The sequence below is a fragment of the Mustela nigripes genome, chromosome 1 (genome assembly GCF_022355385.1).
Source record: "Mustela nigripes isolate SB6536 chromosome 1, MUSNIG.SB6536, whole genome shotgun sequence".
Classification (NCBI taxonomy): Eukaryota; Metazoa; Chordata; class Mammalia; order Carnivora; family Mustelidae; genus Mustela; species Mustela nigripes.
Window position 1 is genome coordinate 264,541,835 of NC_081557.1, and position 21,184 is coordinate 264,563,018.

General features: G+C 39.8%; 1 protein-coding gene across 4 annotated transcripts in view; it reads right to left on the reverse strand.

Moving 5' to 3' along the window:
- Positions 1-1,070: 1,070 nt before the first annotated feature.
- CCNI (cyclin I) overlaps positions 1,071-21,184 on the reverse strand; it is a 30,093-nt gene continuing 9,979 nt past the window's right edge. For 3 of the 4 annotated variants that reach the window (XM_059385541.1, XM_059385535.1, XM_059385528.1), the window contains 5 exons: positions 11,098-11,226; positions 8,200-8,274; positions 7,904-8,044; positions 7,403-7,633; positions 1,071-2,629 (listed from right to left, as the gene is read on the reverse strand). In XM_059385541.1, coding sequence (XP_059241524.1) covers positions 2,180-2,629; positions 7,403-7,633; positions 7,904-8,044; positions 8,200-8,274; positions 11,098-11,226 — 1,026 coding nt within the window. In that variant the 3' untranslated portion in view covers positions 1,071-2,179. The remainder of the gene's footprint in view (positions 2,630-7,402; positions 7,634-7,903; positions 8,045-8,199; positions 8,275-11,097; positions 11,227-21,184) is intronic. The other variant, XM_059385549.1, reaches the window with a different exon arrangement.

Sequence of the window (21,184 nt, forward strand, 5' to 3'; positions counted from 1 at the left end):
GCCTTAACTGTTAACAACAGTTCTTGGCCGTGCGGCCTTGGACCTCTAACCCTCAACTTGCTAATGCAGACCAAGAATACAATCTTTCAGGATGGTTGTGAGAACAGGGGACACAAGATCTTCCCTTTCCAGCTGAAAAATGTACGAACTACCCTACAGATGAAGATGAGCTCGTCACCATGTTCCCAAGAGTCAGCAGCTTATGCACACGCTCAAGTGCAAGGGCGCTGGGCTGCCCCGGGCAGCTTTGCTCAAACATGACTGACTCCAGAACGAGTAAATTAAGCTTGAAAATCCAGATGCGCGGAGTACGGAGGACACACACACGCTGTTTCTAACCCAGGAGAGAAGAATCGCTGCTACGTAGGGTGTAGATGCCAACGTCTTCATCCCTCCACGGTGCGGGTTACTAGGCTGAGTCTCAGCTGGGTGGAGTGCAGGGCGAAGCTCTAGCTAACCTCAGGCCAGAGGCTGTGTCAGGAACATTTCTGACAAATCGTTTTACTTTTTATTGGGATGTGGGCGCACCCTCCCTTCTCAGCCCTCTCCCCACTGTCTGTGTCCAGACAGATCTGTAGGAAAAGATCCTCTGCACCAGTCTTGTAAACTGAACGAAGACTTACTGCTTCACTACGGCCTGACTTTCAAGAGTCAGAGGGTGCACTTTTTCTGTTAAATGGAAGATCAGAGAAGAATTTATCCTGATCATCAAGTTCATTCCCTTGCCTCTGTGGAGGCTTCCTGGAATGACAGGCCTTCCGAGCATCAGGAGCCACCGAACAATTACCCGCAAAGGTCCGGTTTCCCCGTCTTGGAACAGTCTGTGAGGTGATGCCCTGCTCTCAGCAGCTGTTCCGTCAGATGAAAACAGACTATGTGGAAGGCGAGGAAAGGACACAAAGGAAACACTCTCGGGCCCAAACCTACATCCCCCGTCACACTGAAGTCCCCTTTTCATGTTTGATTTTCCGCGAGCATGTACTTGGGATTTTTATCATTTCTGTAGCAGAAATAGCAGCGTCTCACAGGAACTAGTACCACTTTGCAAGCAGAAAAAAGTTAAAGATACAGAGGTTTCAGGACAACTTTTATTGCTACCAGAGGCTTTTCTCATCAGTACATGGTTCTGACTGCAGTGCCTTCCTCAGCCTGCACGGGGAGCTCAGGGTCCAGAAGTCACTGAGAGAAAGGTAGGGCGAAAACTCTGGTCAGGAAGATACAAAGAGCTTAACAGAAATCGAGGGCACTGAATTCCGTCATTATGTGTCACAGACCCCAACCTCAGAGCTGCTCCGGTATTCAGACAGTCTCTCCTGATTACAAATGAGTGAAAACGGGTCAGTTCCCCCCCCAAAAAAACCCTCAAACCTTCGTTGGTCCACGTTTCTTTGGCGAGCGCCCAGGTAATTCACTGTATCACGAATCCTTTTATACGAATGTCAGAAATGCTTTTAACCAATCTAGGAGTGTCCTAATTACATGCCACTTTTAAGTTCCAATCTGAGATAAACAAAAAATGAAAACGATAATTTTGTTTCCAAACTGCAGGAATTGAAATTCGACCAACACAAAATGCACGTGGTAACACCAGTCCTTTCCCCCTGACCACCTCTCGCTCATATGCGGCGGCTCTGCAGGACCCTTTCGGGACGAATTTGAATCATGGATTAAACATGGCTGTCACAATGAAATAATTTATTCACTAAATTGCTAAAAAATGATTTTGAGGGTTTCCTAATCAGTGGAAGTCAGGCTATAGATCAACATGCATAGAAGTTCATTAAGTATTCAATAAAGAAGCAAGCAAAAATGAGAAAGATTAAATCAGGATGCTGGAGACAGGGTGTGCCAGCTGTGAGTTTTAGAACTTTAAAGAAAACACTGAATAGCACTTTTGAGATGGGTGAATCGCCATTACTTTTAGTAGAGAAAAGACGGAAGTGACAAAACACTCCAAAATTTTTTTTTACTTTAAAACAAATTTGGATCTTTTGAATTCTACACTTTTCTTTTGGTCTTTAAATGCTTAAATGATGTTGACTCTAATTTGCCACACAAGTAAGTGGGGATTTTTTCTGGCTCACTTCGACGGGCCTGCTAAGGTACACACCTTCATACAGCCTTTCCCGGTTTCCCACGCTCCCGCTCCCAGAGTAGTCTGCCGAGTCTGCACTCGAAGTTACATGACAGAAACCGGCTGCAAAGGCGGACAAGGGGAAGCGGGTCCCTCCTGCCTCGATAGATCAGTGCCACAGACAGAACCCACGTTCTCTGGCGCACTGTCTTCGTTGTAGAGCCGCTTGATGCCGTCGTAGAAGTCCTCCACTTCCATCTCCTCCACTTTGCGCTTGGCCGACGTCTGCTTGCACGCGCCGGCCGCCGAGACACGGTGGTAGAAGGCTGCTGCGCCTCTGACCGCCGCGTCCGGTTTGCTGGTGTCCTTGGAGAAACCTAAATCTGGGCCTGGGACAGAGGAGGGCTGGAATCTGAACACTCCTTTGTCACAGGTCACCAGGGTGTGCTTGAGGGGCCGGTAGACATACACGGAATTGAGAGGCGGGCAAGACTGCAGAGAGGAAAGGTGATGCGCCGCGAGCTCCCGGCAGTGGATCAGCTGGGAGCTCTCCATCTGGGCCACGAGGGAAAAAAACCACAAAGTCGCTCACTGCCGGGGTACAGACGACGCGTCGTCCCGCGGGCCACTTCCCCGCCCCGCGCCCTCCGTGCGCCCCTGCCTTCTCTCCTCTCCCCACCCCTACGTGAGACTGCTCTAACCCTCCGGCCTACCCCCGATCTTAGGAAAGGTGTCCAGATCTGTACTTCCACTGTCAGGCTTCGGAACTTAAATTCTGTATTTGCAATTATATGCTGAACACCTTCATGAAAACAGAAACGGTTCTCTTTTGTTCACCGAACAGACCCAACACCGACTCCTGTTCACAGTCCCTCTGTGGAGAGAACCCTTCACCTCACCCTCGGCCTCTTCTAACCTCTTCAGGAAGACAAACAGATAAACACAAAATTCATCAAGAATTTAGGGAAAAAAACAGAGGCATGAAAAAATTTAAATAAGGGATGGGGAACATCATCTGGCTAAGAATTTATAACAACTTAAGTGTCTCTTGTTTTTATTATTTATTTTTAAGATTTTATTTATTTGACAGACAGAGATCACAAGCAGGCAGAGAGGCAGGCAGAGAGAGAGAGGGAAGCAGGCTCCCCGCTGAGCAGAGAGCCCGATGTGGGGCTCGATCCCAGGATCCTGGGATCATGACCTGAGCCGAAGGCAGAGGCTTTAACCCACTGAGCCACCCAGGCGCCCCAAGTGTTTTGTTTTTAAAATACCAAATGAGAACTTTTAAGAAGTTCTTAAGAACTTGAAGAAGTTCTTTTAACTTTTAAGAAGTTAGCAGGCTTGACAACATTAACACGAAATGTTTTTGTTTCATTTGGAGGCTTCACCGATTCCTTCTTCTCTTTCAGGATAGTTATCCTGTCTAAAGCCGTCCTTCACTCCTCCTGGCCCCACACTCAAATTCCAGGGCCATCTGTTTCTATTTCAACCTGTCATCGTATACCACATCATATTAAAATAATCTACTTAACCATTTAGCTTTTCCTTTATAGACGATAAGCCACCAAAAGAGAAGTACTGTATTGTATTCATCTTTATTTCCTAAGTTTCTTTCCTAACAAAATAACTACACATGGGAGGCTTTAAAATCGTACCTGTTTTAGACAGTACAGATAGTCTCTGTTCTGCTTTCCCTATAATTATAGTTCCAGTTAAAATCATCTTCATCTAGCAATATACATTTCTCCCCATCCAAATATTTTAGCAGCACCCCAATGCCTACCAGAAATAAGCTAGCGTCTTTAGCTTGGTATAAGGCTCTCCACAGTCTGACCCCAACCTTTTTCAGCCTTATTTCCTGACATGTCCAAAACTGTGCTCTCCTTTCTGCCAAACAGGCCTGTCTATGTCTACCTGCTGAAACTGGATTACCTATTCCTTCCAGGTCTGGCTAAATGCCTCCATCTCCAGAAAACCTACACAGACATCACTTCCTGGTCTTGTGTATTTTATAAGTCTTTTTGGACATTTCTTAACTACATCTCATTCATACCTATACAACTTACAGTACACAGCATTACTATTTGCAATACCACAGAGGAAATAAAGGAAAATATGCATGGTTTGCAAAAACAACGAATACATTTAATCACGAGTCTATTTTTATCTCTAAAAATATTCATTGCTTGTTACCCAGGAAAGTACCAGCAGGAAGAAGAATGGAAGGCAGGTATTATCGTCACAGTACAAACGTTAGAATGCCTAAAATTGTCAGAAACAATATACGAAAAGGACCCATTTTTAGTTTCTACTATTTGGTTCACTAGTTTTTTTTCCTTGTTTGAAAGACACTAGATAACACCCGAAGGGTAAAACACTAGTAGCTAGTCTTAGAATTTCTTTTCTTCCCTTAAAAGAATCGGTGATACTTTAAGGTGGTCCCCAACTATTAAGGTTCCGACTGCAGGCGAGGGCGCACGGCGGCCCAGGGGTGTAGAACAAGCTGCGCCGCGCTAAAAACAGGGGGACAAAGAACACGGGAGAGATGGGGCTGTCAGGCTCTTGGCTCCGACCCCTCCACGGCCGAGAACAGCCCCCCGGCGGCCGGCGGGAGCCCGGGGAAGCGAGCCAGGCCGCAGAGGCCGGAGGGGGCCGGCCGGGGCGAGGGCAGCTGCAGGGGCGGGCCGGGCGCCGAGGGCAGCCGCCCCAGGGCCATGAGAGGGAAGCCACGAAGTCTCCCGCACCGGCGCCCTCGCAGCCCGGCCCGGACGCTGGGCCCCGGGTCCGAAGCAAGGCCGGCGCCGGTGCGCCTCGGCCCTGCAGCAATGTCCGGTACTAGAACCGAGAATCGGGGGGATGTTGGACATGGCAGAGCCCTGCCACACTTCTAATGACAAAGGTATCAGACCCGGTCCTCCTACCCAAATGCAGACTCAGGACCCCCCAGGTCCGGGCCACATACGCTGCCATCGGTCCCAGTCTTTAAAGAACTGTTAAGACCAAGTCTCCAGGTTTGCAATCTTGTTTTTAACGAGCGTCTCCGTTATAACTTGAATACCACATGGGCCAGAGATCTTTTTCCATTTTTTACAATCACAGGATCCCCAGTGCCCAGATCACAGATTTTTCACCGTGTCTGTGGCCCGTAACTACTCAACTGCACGCTGCTTTTCACACTATGTCCAAAGAGCCGGCAGAAGGAACGAGGCCGGGTGGATCAAGGCGGCGCCCAACAGAGCTCGGCCTCAAATACTTAGCAGCAGTATTACTTTCCGAACCACATTCTGGGATTCCATATGTACAAGATTTTGCCAGAGTCAAGGGAAGCTTTCTAGTTCTCAAAGAAACTCTGAAAACCACCAAACTAAATCTTTAAGGTGTGTACGGGAAAGCACTGGTTTTCTACTAAGCAGTCCTGTGTGTCTCTGAGAAAGCCCCAAGTTCCCCGAACTATAGGTTTAAAATAAAGAGCAGCTGAATGAATTGATTTCTAGGAAGATTTCTTCTAAGTCTGTAATACTCCGTCAATAAGAAGGGAACAGATTCCAGGGAACATTCTTACAGCACCAAAACTCCAGAAGACTGATGAAAGAGAATAAGCACACTCTCCAGTATTTCTTTTTTTTTAGTAGAGAACAAATTCTCAAAGCTACAGAATACAAATGCTAGTTACGACAGTCTTATTATTTATGCCTCCAAGTCTGTCCTTTCTTCGGGACAGTAACACTTCGTACAGCACATTTTCTCTGTACTGGCTTTGGGAACAGGCACAGAGACCAAGTCAGAACATTTAAACATGTCAATTGTTCCAATAAAAAGATGAAAAATGAAATGTAGAAGATTTCCATGAATATCCCTTCCCCCATTCCCATAGTCTAATGTAAATGATTAATATTCAGCTTCACATAACAACACTGTGGGTAGGAAAGTAAATTTCCTGTGCCACACTACTATTCTATTTACATGGTGGTTTATGATAATTTCTAAAAATTCTCACTAAATATATCTCCTGAATTTATTTTCACTATAGCATTTATTTCAATGGGAATATTTCTCAATTACAACAGTCTAAACATGCTATTAAAAGAAAATCTCTCTTGTATGGGAGAAACGGCCTGTCTTACCACCAACATCCTCTGCCTGTCCCAGGGATGCAGAGCAAGCCGAGCCCCACTAAAAACTGTGGAACAGAGCACAGAGAAAAGGAATGGGCTTCTAGCTAATATATTGCTCTGATCTGTCAACCTTTTCATAAAAAGACCCTCGATCCTTCTCTGCTCACAGACTAGGGTCTAAAATTCTCCGAGCTGAGAGGCAGTATGAGGTACTTCCATGTCTGCTAACTTTTACAGTTCATATCTATGAGATATCTTACACCAAATTCAAGTATTATTCTACTTTTCTTTTATAGTATTCTAAGTTTTATAAGTTCAATAACTACAGTTCTTTGCTAAAATTAGGTTTTATGATAAAATGTAATTACTTAAGCTCAGAATTTAACGGTCTTTTCTCTAAATAAAATCTGATAAAATAAATCAGAAGAACTATCACCAAATAAGAATAAGTAGGGACATACAAAGGCAAAGTAGATTCCTAAGTGTTTTATGGACTCAGGTGGCAGAACAGTATGGTCCTGCAGCAGACATAAACTTTTAATTTTTATTCAGTGACATGAATAGAACCAATAAGCCTATCCAAAGTAGATGCTAACATATAGTACCTTTACGAACTTTCCATTTCAATGAGAAGTTTCTCCCTTAAAACTCCTACATTTTATATGCATAGCTAATAAAAAATTTAACTGGCCTATTAATGTTTTAAGCCAATTTGCAGATAAAAGTGATGGAATAACCGTAGGCAATAATAGGAACTACCAGGCAGAAAGGACACCTTCTACTTGCCCATGTCTAGTACAAATACTTCACTTTCTAGCCAACAATAAATTACTTGTCTAAAAAACAACTTCTTGCCATTTATGTTTTTGAATTTGTTTTTTACAAAGTAAGTGAAATGCAGAAGTACTATAATGAAATACACAAATGGTGGTAGAAAGGTTCTTCATAAAAAACTAAAGGACAATGTATTATAGAGAATCTTACTAATTTCTCAAGATTCCTACAAAAACTTTATATGTAACTAGAAGGGTTGAAAAGAAGATAGGCTCTAACCTTTGTTAAGAGATAAGTTTCAAGTGTGTATTACTTTACTCTTGTCTGTTCTTCAAAGTGGTCTGCCATTATGAGATGAGACATGTCTCTTCGCTTTATAACCATCTAGTAACCGTACATACCCTAGCCAGAGAGAACACTTACTTTGACTGACACCTACCTGTGCTTTCTGAAGCAGCTCAATCGTCAGAGGAAGCCAATCAGGAATAAGTTTCTCCATTTCCAAACTAACCATGGCCAGAGCAAGCATGGATCCTTTGAATTGCAGAAGTTGGTTGCAGGCCATACAGTGAAGGAGTTGCTTGGTAAGGACAGCCAGATGTTGAGATGGGCTCAGTCTGGGCAAACTGAAAAGTAACTGAGGCCTAGTTGACACTGCAATGGCATGAAACTGGGGGGGAAAAAAAAAATCACAAGAACATCATACTAGTTTTTCTTAAAGTTTTAGGTAAATTATGTATAGAAATTGATGTAATCTTAGGAATGACTCAAGTTTCTTAAGTTTTTAATTTTAGCTTCATGAAATTTGACATAGGATAATATCCTAATTTCTAATTTTTCTTTTTCTAAAAATCACAACAAATGAGTGGGCAATCTACTTTCCTAAGTCACTGAGACTACATATTCAAACAGGTAACTAAGAGACATTAGGTATATTTACAATGTGAAGAAAATCCAATGGTGTAGCTGTGTGAAGATCCCAGTTCAACTTATCCAGAATAATTCTCTCCATCCTCAGAATTTCAGATGAAGAACATCCACAGAAACTGTCTCTTGCCAACACCTTCAGTACTGGAATTCTCTGTCCCAAGCAACGTGGAATGGGGCAGAGTGAAGAGGGAGGAAAAAAAATAAACTAATTTTCAATTTGTGTTCTGGTAAACAGAAAGCAAGTTAATAAATGGAGAAAATTTTTCAAGAAAGAGACAAAACTAAATTTTGAAGGAAAATATTTACCTCATCCTCCTCCACAGTCTTGGCAGCTAGGAAAAAACAGCTGATCGCGATACAACTCAAGTATTTTGGATGGGCCTAAAATTTCGAAGAAGGAAAAAAGCAACTTCAGTGATTTTCAAAAAATTAGAGTTTATTTTTTAAAACTAGCTATGCATGTGAGACAAATACGGATACAATTCCAAGGAATAATCAATCTGATTCCCACCTATTGCTTTCTAAGATCAGAGCTAACTTTTAACTTCACAAGCCTAGCCATAATCATATTCTATGAAAATACTAAGATACTACATTGTTCAAAGTTCAACCAATGCTAGTTAGCCAAAGTTAAATTTCCATCTAGCAGAGAAGAGCTTAATTTTAGAAGACAACTTATTTAATAAATAAAATTCCAAAAATTAAAGATCTCTTTGTACATGTGTGTGTTCTGTAAGCTAGTTTTACTCTCTTTAACTGTCACACCAGTAATATTAACATACTAGATGTTAGGGGAATTAAAGAGAAAGAATATAAAGAAAAAGACTATAATAAATCTATTCCCGATGCTTTATAAAAACCTACAGGGTGATAGCGGGGCAGTAGAAATTTTCTAATTAAGTGTCCACAAAAACAAGTATATATTCAAGTTCTATGGTGAGAACGAAAGGCTCCTACATTCCTACAGAATCAATCAGCAGGAGGAAGTAACTTTCTCAAGAGTCTGACATGCACAGGAGGACTTGAATTTGCCTATTTTCCTTATCTAAGATAAGGCAGGAATACTTTCTACCTTATTGGTAGAATAAGGGTTTGCCAAACCCAGAATCAGAATCCAGTTTTAAGTAAACAGATCAATTAACTCCAATTACATTAACTGATACAGAGGTAAGTTACATAACACACAAAAAAAACCCCGTTTCGATATTTACTTTATACTTAAATATTACATTCTTGTGAAATCAGGGAACCCCTCTGATGACCTGATGTGGCCCTGATTAATTAACTTATTTAATAAACACACCAGTGACCACTGCACCTCAGTGTTAAGTGGCATACTGTGTAGGAACCTTCTAGTTCTCTGCCTATATGAAAAATAAAAGCTGGTTCAATACTGTCAATATTTTTATAATTATTAATAGTAATCAGACATTATGGTTTAGAAAGTACTTCCAAAAATACTGTCATGTCTATTATGTCTCCGAAGTTAAGGGACACCACATGAGTGATTTCTGTAGCTAACAGTTCCAGGATCCCTGATTTCCCCAAGTATATACAACAGGGCAAATGCCTGAGGTCATCAGAGTTCACTACAAAGAAGAGCCCAACTGTTAACAACTCACTCACGGTAGGTAATGCAACTAAATCAAGGGCACCAGAGTAAAAGAATCCCAAGAGCAAGTGTGTGTTGTTTTTTTTTTTTTAAACAAAGAGTAGTTCTAATTCCTCGATGTACATCAAGTCATTTGTGCAGTTTGTTTTTGCTTCTTTAAATACAGACATTCAGATCTTACCAACTAGAGATTCAGTAGCTCTGGAGCCGGGCTCAGGGTGCAAAACTTTTATTAAAGAGCTACATAGCATTTCCCTCTGCATAGCTAGGACTGAGGATCTAGACACTGCTGCAGCCTTGTATGGTCCGCTTTAAGACCCTTTATTTAAACTATGAATACACTTTAGGTATTGTTTCAATATAGATTAACCATTTAATTAAGAGAATTTTAGGCTAATAACATGACAGGACCCATTAAATAAGAAATACAAAAAAATGAGATACGTGGCAATTTTCTATCTGATCCAGAAACTTCCCCAAATCTGTTTAAACTGTTTAATACGGTAAGAATCTCTTCTATGACAGCAAATACAAGAAGGTCATTAATAATTTGTGAAGAACCTAGAAACTAAGAAAGGACACTAAGCCTAAACTCATCTTTCTCTGCAAAAGGAAGGTCAGCTATAGTCAGAGGATTGGGGGGGGGGGGGGGGCGCGCGGGGGGCTTGATAGTGAGATGAACTCAGCCATGTCAGAGAACATAAATTTCAGGCAATTACTATCATTATAATTAGGGTTCTTTAAGTCTCTTAAGAATACAAGTGTGAAACATAAGAGATTAACTGAGTGGCCATCCAAATTCTTCCACTCCATAATTTTTTTACTTCTATTTTTCACGCCTAGTAACAAATGAATTCCCAGTTCTCCCAGCACACATATTCTTAGGAATACAAATGACAACAAACAAACTGTTTTTCTACTTTTTCATGCCTTGCCATTAAAAAAATTCTAATTTTCTGATTTAAATCCATTGAGAGTCTACTATGAATAATTTCACATAATATAACCAATGCTATACCAATAAAAACCATATAAAACTTATTCATATTTTTTTGTATGTTGTTGTTCATGCTGTTGTTACTAATGCTGTTATTCAACAAAAATATACCAAATTTATTTTATGCTCAGTTCATTTTATTATACTCCAAATGTATGCCCCTGGAAATTATTTATATACTTCAAAAAAACAACAGTGTAAATATTCAATAACTAAGTAGTGGCAGAAAAAAATGTGTAAAAGGCTTATTATACTTTTCTAGTCTAGTTCACAACTAACATCTAGAGTATACCATGTGTTAAAAGATGACTAAACTGATATATGGTTTGTATTAAAATCAGGAAATCAAAAACTTCACAGATTAAGTATATGTTATGAATACTGGTAGCAAAAAAGTATAGAATACGATTCAAAACAAATTCTAAAAATTTACAGCAATAATAGAAAACATCATGCCTTCTTATAGGGACACAGATCTTGTCCAAGAAGGTTTTTCACTCCTTGTCACTTTCTAGAATGTTTACTACTTGCCCCTGGTTTAGTACATAAACCCTCAAACAAGAGGTTGTGTTTAAGTGTATCCTAAAATATTTACCTTTACAGTAGCTAAAAACCTGTCCAAAAGACTGCTAGCCAGAGCAAATGTTTCTGGGTAAAGGTTGAATTGGTACTTGAGTTTGGCCAGCCACTGAATCACTTCATCTCTCTGGGATGGAGAAACATTCTACAAGGGAACAATTAAAAGATAAAATAAAAATAAAAAAGAACAAGTGAAGCTCCAAGTTATCAAGAATGAATTTTCTCTTAAAAGGTTAGCAAATGCTATGGAATACGTTTATATGTTAAAAATGTTTTTAAGTTTACTCAAAATCTATCAAACTTAAGATGAACGAAGATAAAACTTTATGTACTGGTCAAAACAATTTATCAATATCCAATAGCCTCTTCCTGTTTATTAAATAAAATCTTCACAATGTCATCTCACCATATACCTATATTTTATTTATTTATTTATTAAGATTCTGTTTATTTATTTGACAGAAAAAGACACAGTGAGAGAAGGAACACAAGCCATGGAAGAGGGAGAGGGAGAAGCAGGCTTCCCAGAGCAGGGAGCCCAATTTGGGCCTCAATCCCAAGACCCTGGGATCATGACCTGAGCTGAAGGCAGACGCCTAACAACTGAGCCACCCAGGCATCCTCAACTTATATTTTAATTAAACTAAGGTGTTCAGGGAATATAATACTTTAAAGGTTAGGTAACACTATTATCAACGGATGGTAGTTTTGGAATTAAGTTTCCCAATTCTAGAAAGAGGAAAATAGAAGTGAATTTCTTTCTAAGGCAGCAAATAGCCATTAAACCATCTTAGAAAATGTAAATGGAGTATGGAGGTAGAATGACAGCCCATTAAAAACAAAAGTGAAGTCAATAGGAATAAATTAAAGATATCAGGGACAACAGCTGAATTATATATTCAAAGATCATGGGAGAATACTCAAGGGGAAATTCACCTGAACTAAGTCACCAATGGAGAGACGATTACACAAACATATAACATCACTGCTTCCTACATACTATTTTAAACTGCTGAGGACAGGCTTAATTTTTAGAAGGTACACACTTTAAAGCAGTAATGACTTAGCTCTCTTTACTCTTGAATTTTGCAGGCACCACAAAAAACAACAAAATACAACAAACATAGTAATAATCTACTTATAGTAAACACAACAGAGTACAGAAATGACTCTGTGATTAGTGGAAAGAAGTATTTTCAGTAAGTGAGGGTTCTAGACAGGTAAAGGTTTAAACCAAGCACTGTATCTTTTTAATTACAACCATTTCAGATGGAAAGCCTTCCTGAGAAAGCCAAGAGACCATGGCTTTCCTGATTACTCTGGGTCAATTTTATGAAATCAATTCTTCTATCATAGAGAGATACATCAGGATCTATAAAAGCAGGGTGGGCTGCATATCTTAATGTATCTCCCCAAACAGATATTACAGTTGGAATTTCTTCTCTCCTTCCTCTTGGCTTTCTTTTGTGTTGTGAGAACTACAAGACTTCGTGCTCATTATAATCTCTGCAATTGCACTGGCAAGCTAATTTCTCATTTTTTCCCCTTCCTCTGTCACTTTTCACTTTGGCACAACACAGTAAAGTGTTACTTAACGTTGGCCAGACCAACTAATTACACATACCATTTTTACACGTAGCTCTAAATTCAGTTATAACTGGTATTTCAGAAGGTTAACTGCCACATATCCACGTTCTAGTCAATTCCTTTTGTCCAATAAAGACTGACCCTAGACTACTGCACAAGAAATACTGACAAGAAATTGAGATTAAAAAAATGGTTTACAACACCACCAAGCTGGTGTTAAAACTATGAACAATAATCTAAAAATATCTGACAGTCAAAACAATTCAGTTCATATTACTATTCAATGCCCATCGTGCGACAGGTGCTGGGAATACAATGATGAATTTAAAAACTCCGTTTAAACTTCTAAACTTAAAGTCTCACGGGGAGGCAAACAATCAGAAAATGTCAATCCCCCATGTTTAGTGTAACAGAAAGGTACGCGGAGGGTGCGAAGGGCACACCCTGGAAGGGCGCTCAGTCCCCTGTGGAAGGAGAGTAAAAGCTTCTTACAGGAGGTAGCGATGAACGTGTACCTTACAGTGAGGAGAGGATGTGATCATTTTCACGTCATGGGAAAAGATCTATTTTTTTAAGCCTGTGAAAAACTAAAAAACAGGAATCATGTCAACCTGGAGGCAATCACTTATTGTCAAGCTCTTCTTTTTTTTTTTTTTTAAAGATTTTTATTTATTTACTTGATAGAGAGAGATCACAAGTAGGCAGAGAGGCAGGCAGAGAGAGAGGGGGAAGCAGGCTCCCTGCCGAGCAGAGAGCCCGATGTGAGGCTCGATCCCAGGACCCTGAGATCATGACCTGAGCCGAAGGCAGAGGCCCAAACCACTGAGCCACCCAGGCGCCCCTTGTCAAGCTCTTCTGACTCTCAAGTAAAATCAAGGTGGGTAAGAAAGATGCCAAAAACGGATACTTGGAGAATCAGTGTAGAATCCCAGTGATCGAGACAAAAACACAGGCAGCTCACTAAACTGAAGCTGTGGGCGTGACAGGTTCTGGGTGCGGACAGCAGCAAGGGAATTTATGTCCTGCACAAACGGCTGTCCGACAGGACAGAGGAACAGAGAAAACCGGAGTTGGGCAATTAGAGCAGGGGCTAAATTCTCTCTCTTGAACTGGTGGCCAATTCTAGCCTGAAGCTGCGGCTTCCTGAGAAAGGTGGCAGGAAGCAAACACAGACCGACAACTAGGGCCACCGTCAAAGAGCTGTTACTGGTCCTTGCTTCTGGAATATATCATTTTCCACAGAGCCCTGAGCTGCTGCCCCTGGATCCAGCTCTGAACTAGGGGCTCCGAAAGGTCCCCGGGAAGGGCGTGAAGGCAGTCACGGGATTTCCAGAGGAGCTCAGCATTCAAGAGAAATTAGATTCCTACCTAGAAGAGCTTTTGTCCAAAATGCCGAAACAAACAGAAAAGTAATGTTAAGCGAGGAGACACTGAAAACAAATCAGTGTAAGGAAATACATTTGCACGGGGGGCAAAAGACGGTCACAGAGTCCGATAAAGCTGGGGAGGCCAGAGGTGAAAGAACAATGGGCCAGAGCAGCCGCGAGCAACCAGATCATCAACTGCACCTTCAGCTCAGAGATGCCTACAATGGGGACAGAGGAGAAAAAGATCCCTGAGTGACAAAATTATATATAATGTACCTATTTGGTGTCTGACATTAAATAATAAACATATAATTGTAAGAAGTGCCACAGAAGATGGACGCGATGTGCTTGCTGTGAGAGTACGTAACACAGGGAACACAGTTGTGCAGAGATTTCCATATCATGGTTATAACTAAATGATCCAACTTCTAGAAAACACATGGAATGCAAAAGGCACTCAAATACTAGTTTTGTTCTTTCCTACTTCTAAAAATACCTGATGCTCTAATGATGCCAGAAAAAAACAAATTTACAAAATACTACATACAAATAATTATTTTAAAACAATTATAATACAACTAGTTATGAAAGAGATCATGACAAATCTTTGGACTTTATACCTTATACTGAAATACAGGAATAGGGCCCAGAAAGCATTCCCGCATGACTAGTAAAATCATCACTAGTCAAAAACTAGTAAGAACAACAAAAACCCACAAAAGGTTAACAGTTTAAAAGTCACTCTTAGGGAAATCATACTAAGATCACTTTTTCAAATCAATTCAAACATGTACTCAACAGTAGTATCATCAGGGCAGCTTTACAAAAATGAAGTTCTGTGTCTAAGTAATCCAAATCAAAAGGCAGGCCAGGGGAAAGAAAGGAAAGCAGAACTGCCTGCCCCCCTAGATGGTATGTCCTGGACAAGGAATCGGTTTCCTTTTACATGGATTCCTCAAATAGGGTTAAGCCAGTTCAGAAGCTGAACAACTAACTAATCCTCAAGAGAGTTTGGAATGGATTGATTCAAGCTGGTAAAACACAGGGGTTTTGTATTTCACAAGCTACTATTCTGGTCATTTAAAATACAAATACTCTCCAGCTTTAAACTCTTCAAGGCTCACCATTACCTAGAACAAGTACAAGCCCCGAGGTGTGGCGTACAAATCCCTATGACCCACTTCTCCAGCCTCACTTACCTTCCACCACTTTCTACCTTAAAATTCATACTGTGAGAGCAGCACTTGCATTTCTGGTCTTCCTTGCTCCTCCTGTGCTATGTTATTACATCACTTCTCTTCTGTTCATACTGCTCCCCCTGGTTGGTACACACCCCCCTCTCTTGTTACCTACCTTATTATTTATCCTTCAAGAGCTATTTCAACGGTCACTCCTCACCACACTTTTCCTAATAACTCTAGTTGGGCTAAGTACCTTCCTGTGCTCCCACAGCCTCTCGTCACACCTGTAAAGTTCAACATTTAAAAAAAAAAATTACATTTCTGCTTTTGGGTGTGATAGAGTAGGCAGCAACCTACACAACAGCTGAGAACTAGAAAAACCACTGACCACCACCACCACCACCACCACCACCACCACCACCAGTTTTGAAGTTATCAAAACTGCTAGGACAACCAGGCTTTGCAGAACCAAGAGTCTGGAAAAGAGGTACAACTATCCCCCGATTTCAAAAGTCCAGGTTACGTCACTTAGCTTTAACTAAAAACCTACCTCAGTACCTGAAAAATTCCAAAGATTTTCACTTACATGAGAAAAGGCAAAAAGTAAGAACAGCCTTCGGCATTCATTCCGCAGCAGTTAGAGACAGTGACGCACCCAGAGCAGCAAAATGGTACCGCTGCCTCCGTCCCCCAATCCACACTCAGCACCTCAGCCACCAAACTTTGAACTGTGTCTGTGAGCACCCACCAGGGCTTTATCTTGATTTATTCTGCCCATCTGTTAGCAATATGTGTCCTAAGATATCAGAAAAGCCAAACCGAGGGGTCTGGAACACTCAAAAAATTGCCCTTATAAACTAATGGTAACTGCTTCTTTGCCTTATAGCATCTCAGCTCAGACACGTTTCCACAGCAATGCTCCACTTGCAAACACTGGGGAACCTGGAACTGAAGTGCTCAACTAGAGGAAAGAGCGGCTTTTCCTTTAGGGCACTTGCCCACTCTCTTGAGTATGGCCAGAGGCTCAAGAGGCTGAGAGGAAGGAAGCCTACAGAGCTTCTGAGACTTTTATGGGTGGAGACACAAAATTTGGAGCCTTAGGAGCCAAATGGGGAGAGGAAGGGTCAGAAAACTGAATGTGACACTCAGCTGATTTTCCCCTTAATTTTCTGAATGACATTCTGAAGCTGGGAAGGACAGGGATGTAAGAAGCTAACCCAGAGCCTCTGAAAAGCAAGAGTGAGCTCGGCACCCTTTAGCACCCTCCCAAGTGCTCAGGTGAGATCCCGGACTGTACTCTGGGAGTGGGGCACACCAGGGGCAGAAGCAGCCATACCCAACTGCAGCCCAGATGCCAAGCAGCACAATCCCTCAGCGGGTTCAAGTGATTAATCTCCTACTCAGTCACCTACCAAAGGCCAGACTGAACCCTTCCACAGCAAGATGACATCTAGAACCTTCACAATTTTTCATAATGTTCAGCATTCAATTAAAAATTACTGGGCATGCTAAATAGTATGCTAGGTAAAGTCAGTCAATCAGAGAAAGACCAACACTGTGTGATTTCACTTACACATGTAATTTAAGAAACAAAACAAATGAACAAAGGCGGAAAAATGAGACACAAACCAAGAAAAGGACTCTCAGTTACAGAGAACTGATGGTCACCGGGGGCGAGCCTGGCGCGGAGACGGGGGAGAGAGATGAAGGGGAGTAAGAGAGCAACAAAAAGACCTAAATCTTTGAATTATCAGAAAAGGACTTAATATACAATAAAGGAAAAGTGGGAAAAGAGATGAAAAAATGAATTTCACTAGAGAAATGATAGCTATTAAAAACATCTAAAAGAAAATTCCAGAACTGAAAAATATCATAACTGAAATTAAGAACCCAGTATGTGGATCCAACAAATCAGACATGGTTGGACAATTATGCTTTGAGGAAAACTTAGTTTTTAATGTATATATTAAAACACAACAGGGGCACCTGAGTGGCTCAGTCGGTTAAGCATCTGCCTTCGGCTCAGTCATGATCCCAGGGTCCTGGGATGGAGCCCCACACTGCGCTCCCTGCTCAGTGAGGAACCTGCTGACTCTGCCTCTCCCCCTGCTCCTCGGCTTGTGCTCTCTCTCAGATAAACAACATCTTTAAAGAAATAAGATAAAAGAACAAGTGGAAAGTCATTTAAGCATCTACCTCAGAATAAAAAACAGCAAATTACACAAAGTAAACAGAAGCAGATAAGAACAAATAAGAAAAAAATGTAAAAAGAAAAAAATGTACAAGAGGGAAAATCAACAGAACTAAAAGGCTTATCAACAGATTCCTAGAAAGACTGATCAAGAAAGAAAACACGTATCACCAACTAAGGAAATGGAAAAGGGAACATCAGTATGAACCCTTCTGATATTAAAAAGGTATCATAAATAACTTTACACAAATAATTCACAATTTAGATGAAATAAATTCCTTGGGGGGGAAAATAATTTACCGAAACTGAAATAAGATTTAAATGAAGACCTGATCAGTGTCACATTTACCAAAGAAAATGAATTATTAAACGCTTTCCCACAAATAAATCTCTAGGCTCCCAGTGGAATCTTCCTACACTTTAGAAATAACAACCCAAACAGAGAGTACTTTTTAAAAAAGCAGAACACTTCCTAATTCATTTTAAAAGCCAGCATACTTTATTATGAAACTTGACAAAACACATTATAAACCAATCTCACCCATGAACATAAATGCAAAAACCCTAAGCAAAATGTTAACAAAATCCAATGATGTAAAAAAAAATTTAACACTTATTTATAAAAAAAAATCTCTTGACAAATTAAGGCAGATAATCTTCTTAATCTCATAATGATAAGAAATATGTAACAAATTTTATACTTCATGGTGAAACACTAAAAACTTTCCCTCCAACTGAAACTGAGATAAGGGCATCTGTTGCCGCTGTTACATCCAGTGGGGTTCTGGAGGCCTGAGCGAATTCTACAGAACAAAAATAAAAAGTATTAAGAACTGGATAGGAAGAAATAAAACCATGATTATTCACAGTTAACATGTCTATATATAATATACAGAAACCCCAAAAGACTCTGGAAGCAAATTTAATATAGTCAATATATAAAAATCCATTTTATTTCCATATACCAGTGTATAGAAACATACTTAAATGAAAAATCTAAAATACCATTTGTAACAGCCTCAACAAGACTCAAATATCTAGGAATAAACCTAAAGTACCAAATATTATTAAATGAAACTGAAGATCGAGGCTCCTAGGTGGCTCAGTTAAGTGTCTGACTCTTGATTCTGGCTCAGGTTATGATCTTAGGGTTGTGGGATCAAGCCCCACACTGGGCTCCAAACTCAGCAGAGAGACTACTTTTTCCTCTCCCTTTCTCAAATGAATACATAAAACATTTATTTAAAAAAAAAAAAAAGACATTTAAGACCAATTTAAAGAAAATGAAGCAACAGTCTATGTTCTGAATTGGAAGACTCCTATTATAAACATGTCAATTCTCCCCTAAATTAACAGATTCAATAATCCCTTCAATTTTTTAAATTGACAAGTATATTTTTAAATATATATAGAAAAACAAAGAGTTAAGAAAAGCCAAAATAATCTTGAGAAAAAAAAAAAAAACCAAAGTTTATGCCACCAAACACTTATTATAATGCTGTAATAATTACTGCAACATGGTATTTAAAGAACAGCAAATGGGCCAATGGCAAGAAAAGAGGCAAGAAACAGACAAATACATTCACAGGTTTATAGTAATCACTTCATTTATAACAAAACTGCAGGGAAATAGGAAAAAGTACCTTTTTAATAAATGGTGGCAGGTCCCTATGGAATAAATGATGGGACTCCTACACTTCACACTATACCCCACCCCACCCAAAACCCCCACTAGAATGTAGATCTAAATGTGAAGGGTAAAACAATCAACTCTGCAGAAAGAAAATCCAAGAGAGTATCTTCGTTACATTGGAACAGACAAACATTCCTTTAAGAAAGGAAAAAAATTTCAGTAACTTGGTCATTAAAAATAAAGGACTTCTATTGATCAAAGGTCAACACAAAGAGAGTTGAAGGCATCTGTAATACAGTCTGCAAAAGAAAGAGAACTCTTACAAAACAATTAACAAGACAACTCAGTAGAAACCCAGACAAAGATCTGAATAGACATTGCATCAAAAAGTAAATCTAATGGCCAAAAACACATGAAAAGCTGAACTTCATTAATTATTAAAAAAAAGCAAATTAAACTCAATGTGATACTATAATACACTTACCAGAATAACGAAAATGAAAAGACAATAACCAAGGGTTGACAAGGATATAGAGTAACTTGAGATTTTCATACTCTGCTAGAGGGGGTCAAAACAAAACAAAAAAACCTCACAAAAAATGGGATATAACACAACATAACAACTTTGGGACAACTGATGGTTATCTACTAAAACTGATATACACATATCTAGGTTCTACCAATTCCATCCCTAAAAATACATTAAAAAAATACACATATATTCACTGAGACATGCACAAGAAGATGACACTAATGACCATCAACAGAAGAGATAAATTCAAAGAATTGTACATGGCAGTGAGAATAAATTATGGCCACATGAAATAACACAGATGAATCTTACATAAAAAAAAAAATACTGAACAAGAGGCCAGTACATACTCTATGATTCCATATACATGTATGAAATTCAAAACCAGGAAACTAATCTGTGATATTAGGACTGCTTTTTTTTTTTTTTTTTTTTTGGGTTGGGAGGCAGACGGTAGTCACTACAAGAGGACAGAAGGGGTCTTCTAAGTGCCAGGGAAGTGGTGTATTTTACACCTGTACAGTTACAATCTGTGTACTTTTCTGTACATTATACTTCAAGAAACTGCTTAAAGGAAAGAAAAAAGAGAAACCAACCTGCAGGGTAATATTTATTTATTTACCAAATTCACAGATTATATAAGAATGACAGAAAATCAACAGATTAGATGACAATTATAATTTTAAAGCCAGAAAAGTGGATCAGAATCAACAATTTTAAATTAGAAATAAATAACACCACACTTAGGTCAAAAATTAAAATCTATATCTAGCACAGAGGAACATCTGCTTCAAAACTAAACTAGTTCAGTAAGTCAGTATGACACTGCTGCCAGAACAATAAAATTTAGGGCTAGCTGAATGAAATCATCAAGCGAAGATAAAGTGAGGTAACAGTTTCACTTCACTGCTCATTAATGACTACAAATGAAATGTCACAACTTTAAGAAACACACTGAATGAGTGTATCTGGAGTGGTAAACTCTTGTCAAATAATGGTTAAAAAAACACAGGATGTTCAATCAGGCAAAGAGGACTTTGTGGACTTACCACATCTTTACATAGATAAAGGGCTGCCATTTAAAATAAACAGATGTATTCTGTATTGCTCCAGTGGACAAAACTAGAACTACTAAGTGGCCACTAGAAAGAAGCAGTTTGCAGGTGCAATGTAGGAAAATCTTTCCAATAACTTATAGTTTTCCCACAGTAGACCGGACAAAGTATCCAAAGCAGAGAATAGCTTTTCAGAGATGTCAGAAGAACGTTACTACTATGTGGTCAGAGTAAATCAGTGTCTCTCAAACCTAATGCATATTAATAAAACCATGAAACTTTTTAAAACACCAATTTCCACTACTGCTACCACAAGCCCAGCAGGTCTAGATAAGGCCTGGAACCTCTGTAAGAGCCTTCCCGGGTGATTCTGACGCACTCAGCAGCCTCGCGGCTCAAGATCCTGTATTCAGAAACCACATAATTATATGGCCTTTAAGACTCCTTACAGTGTCAAAATCCTAATGAAAAGTTTTTTAATAGCTTGAAGCAGTTTAATCTTTGCATATCAAAAGCACATTAGCAAAATAGAGAATATATGAAAGTGCATGTCACTT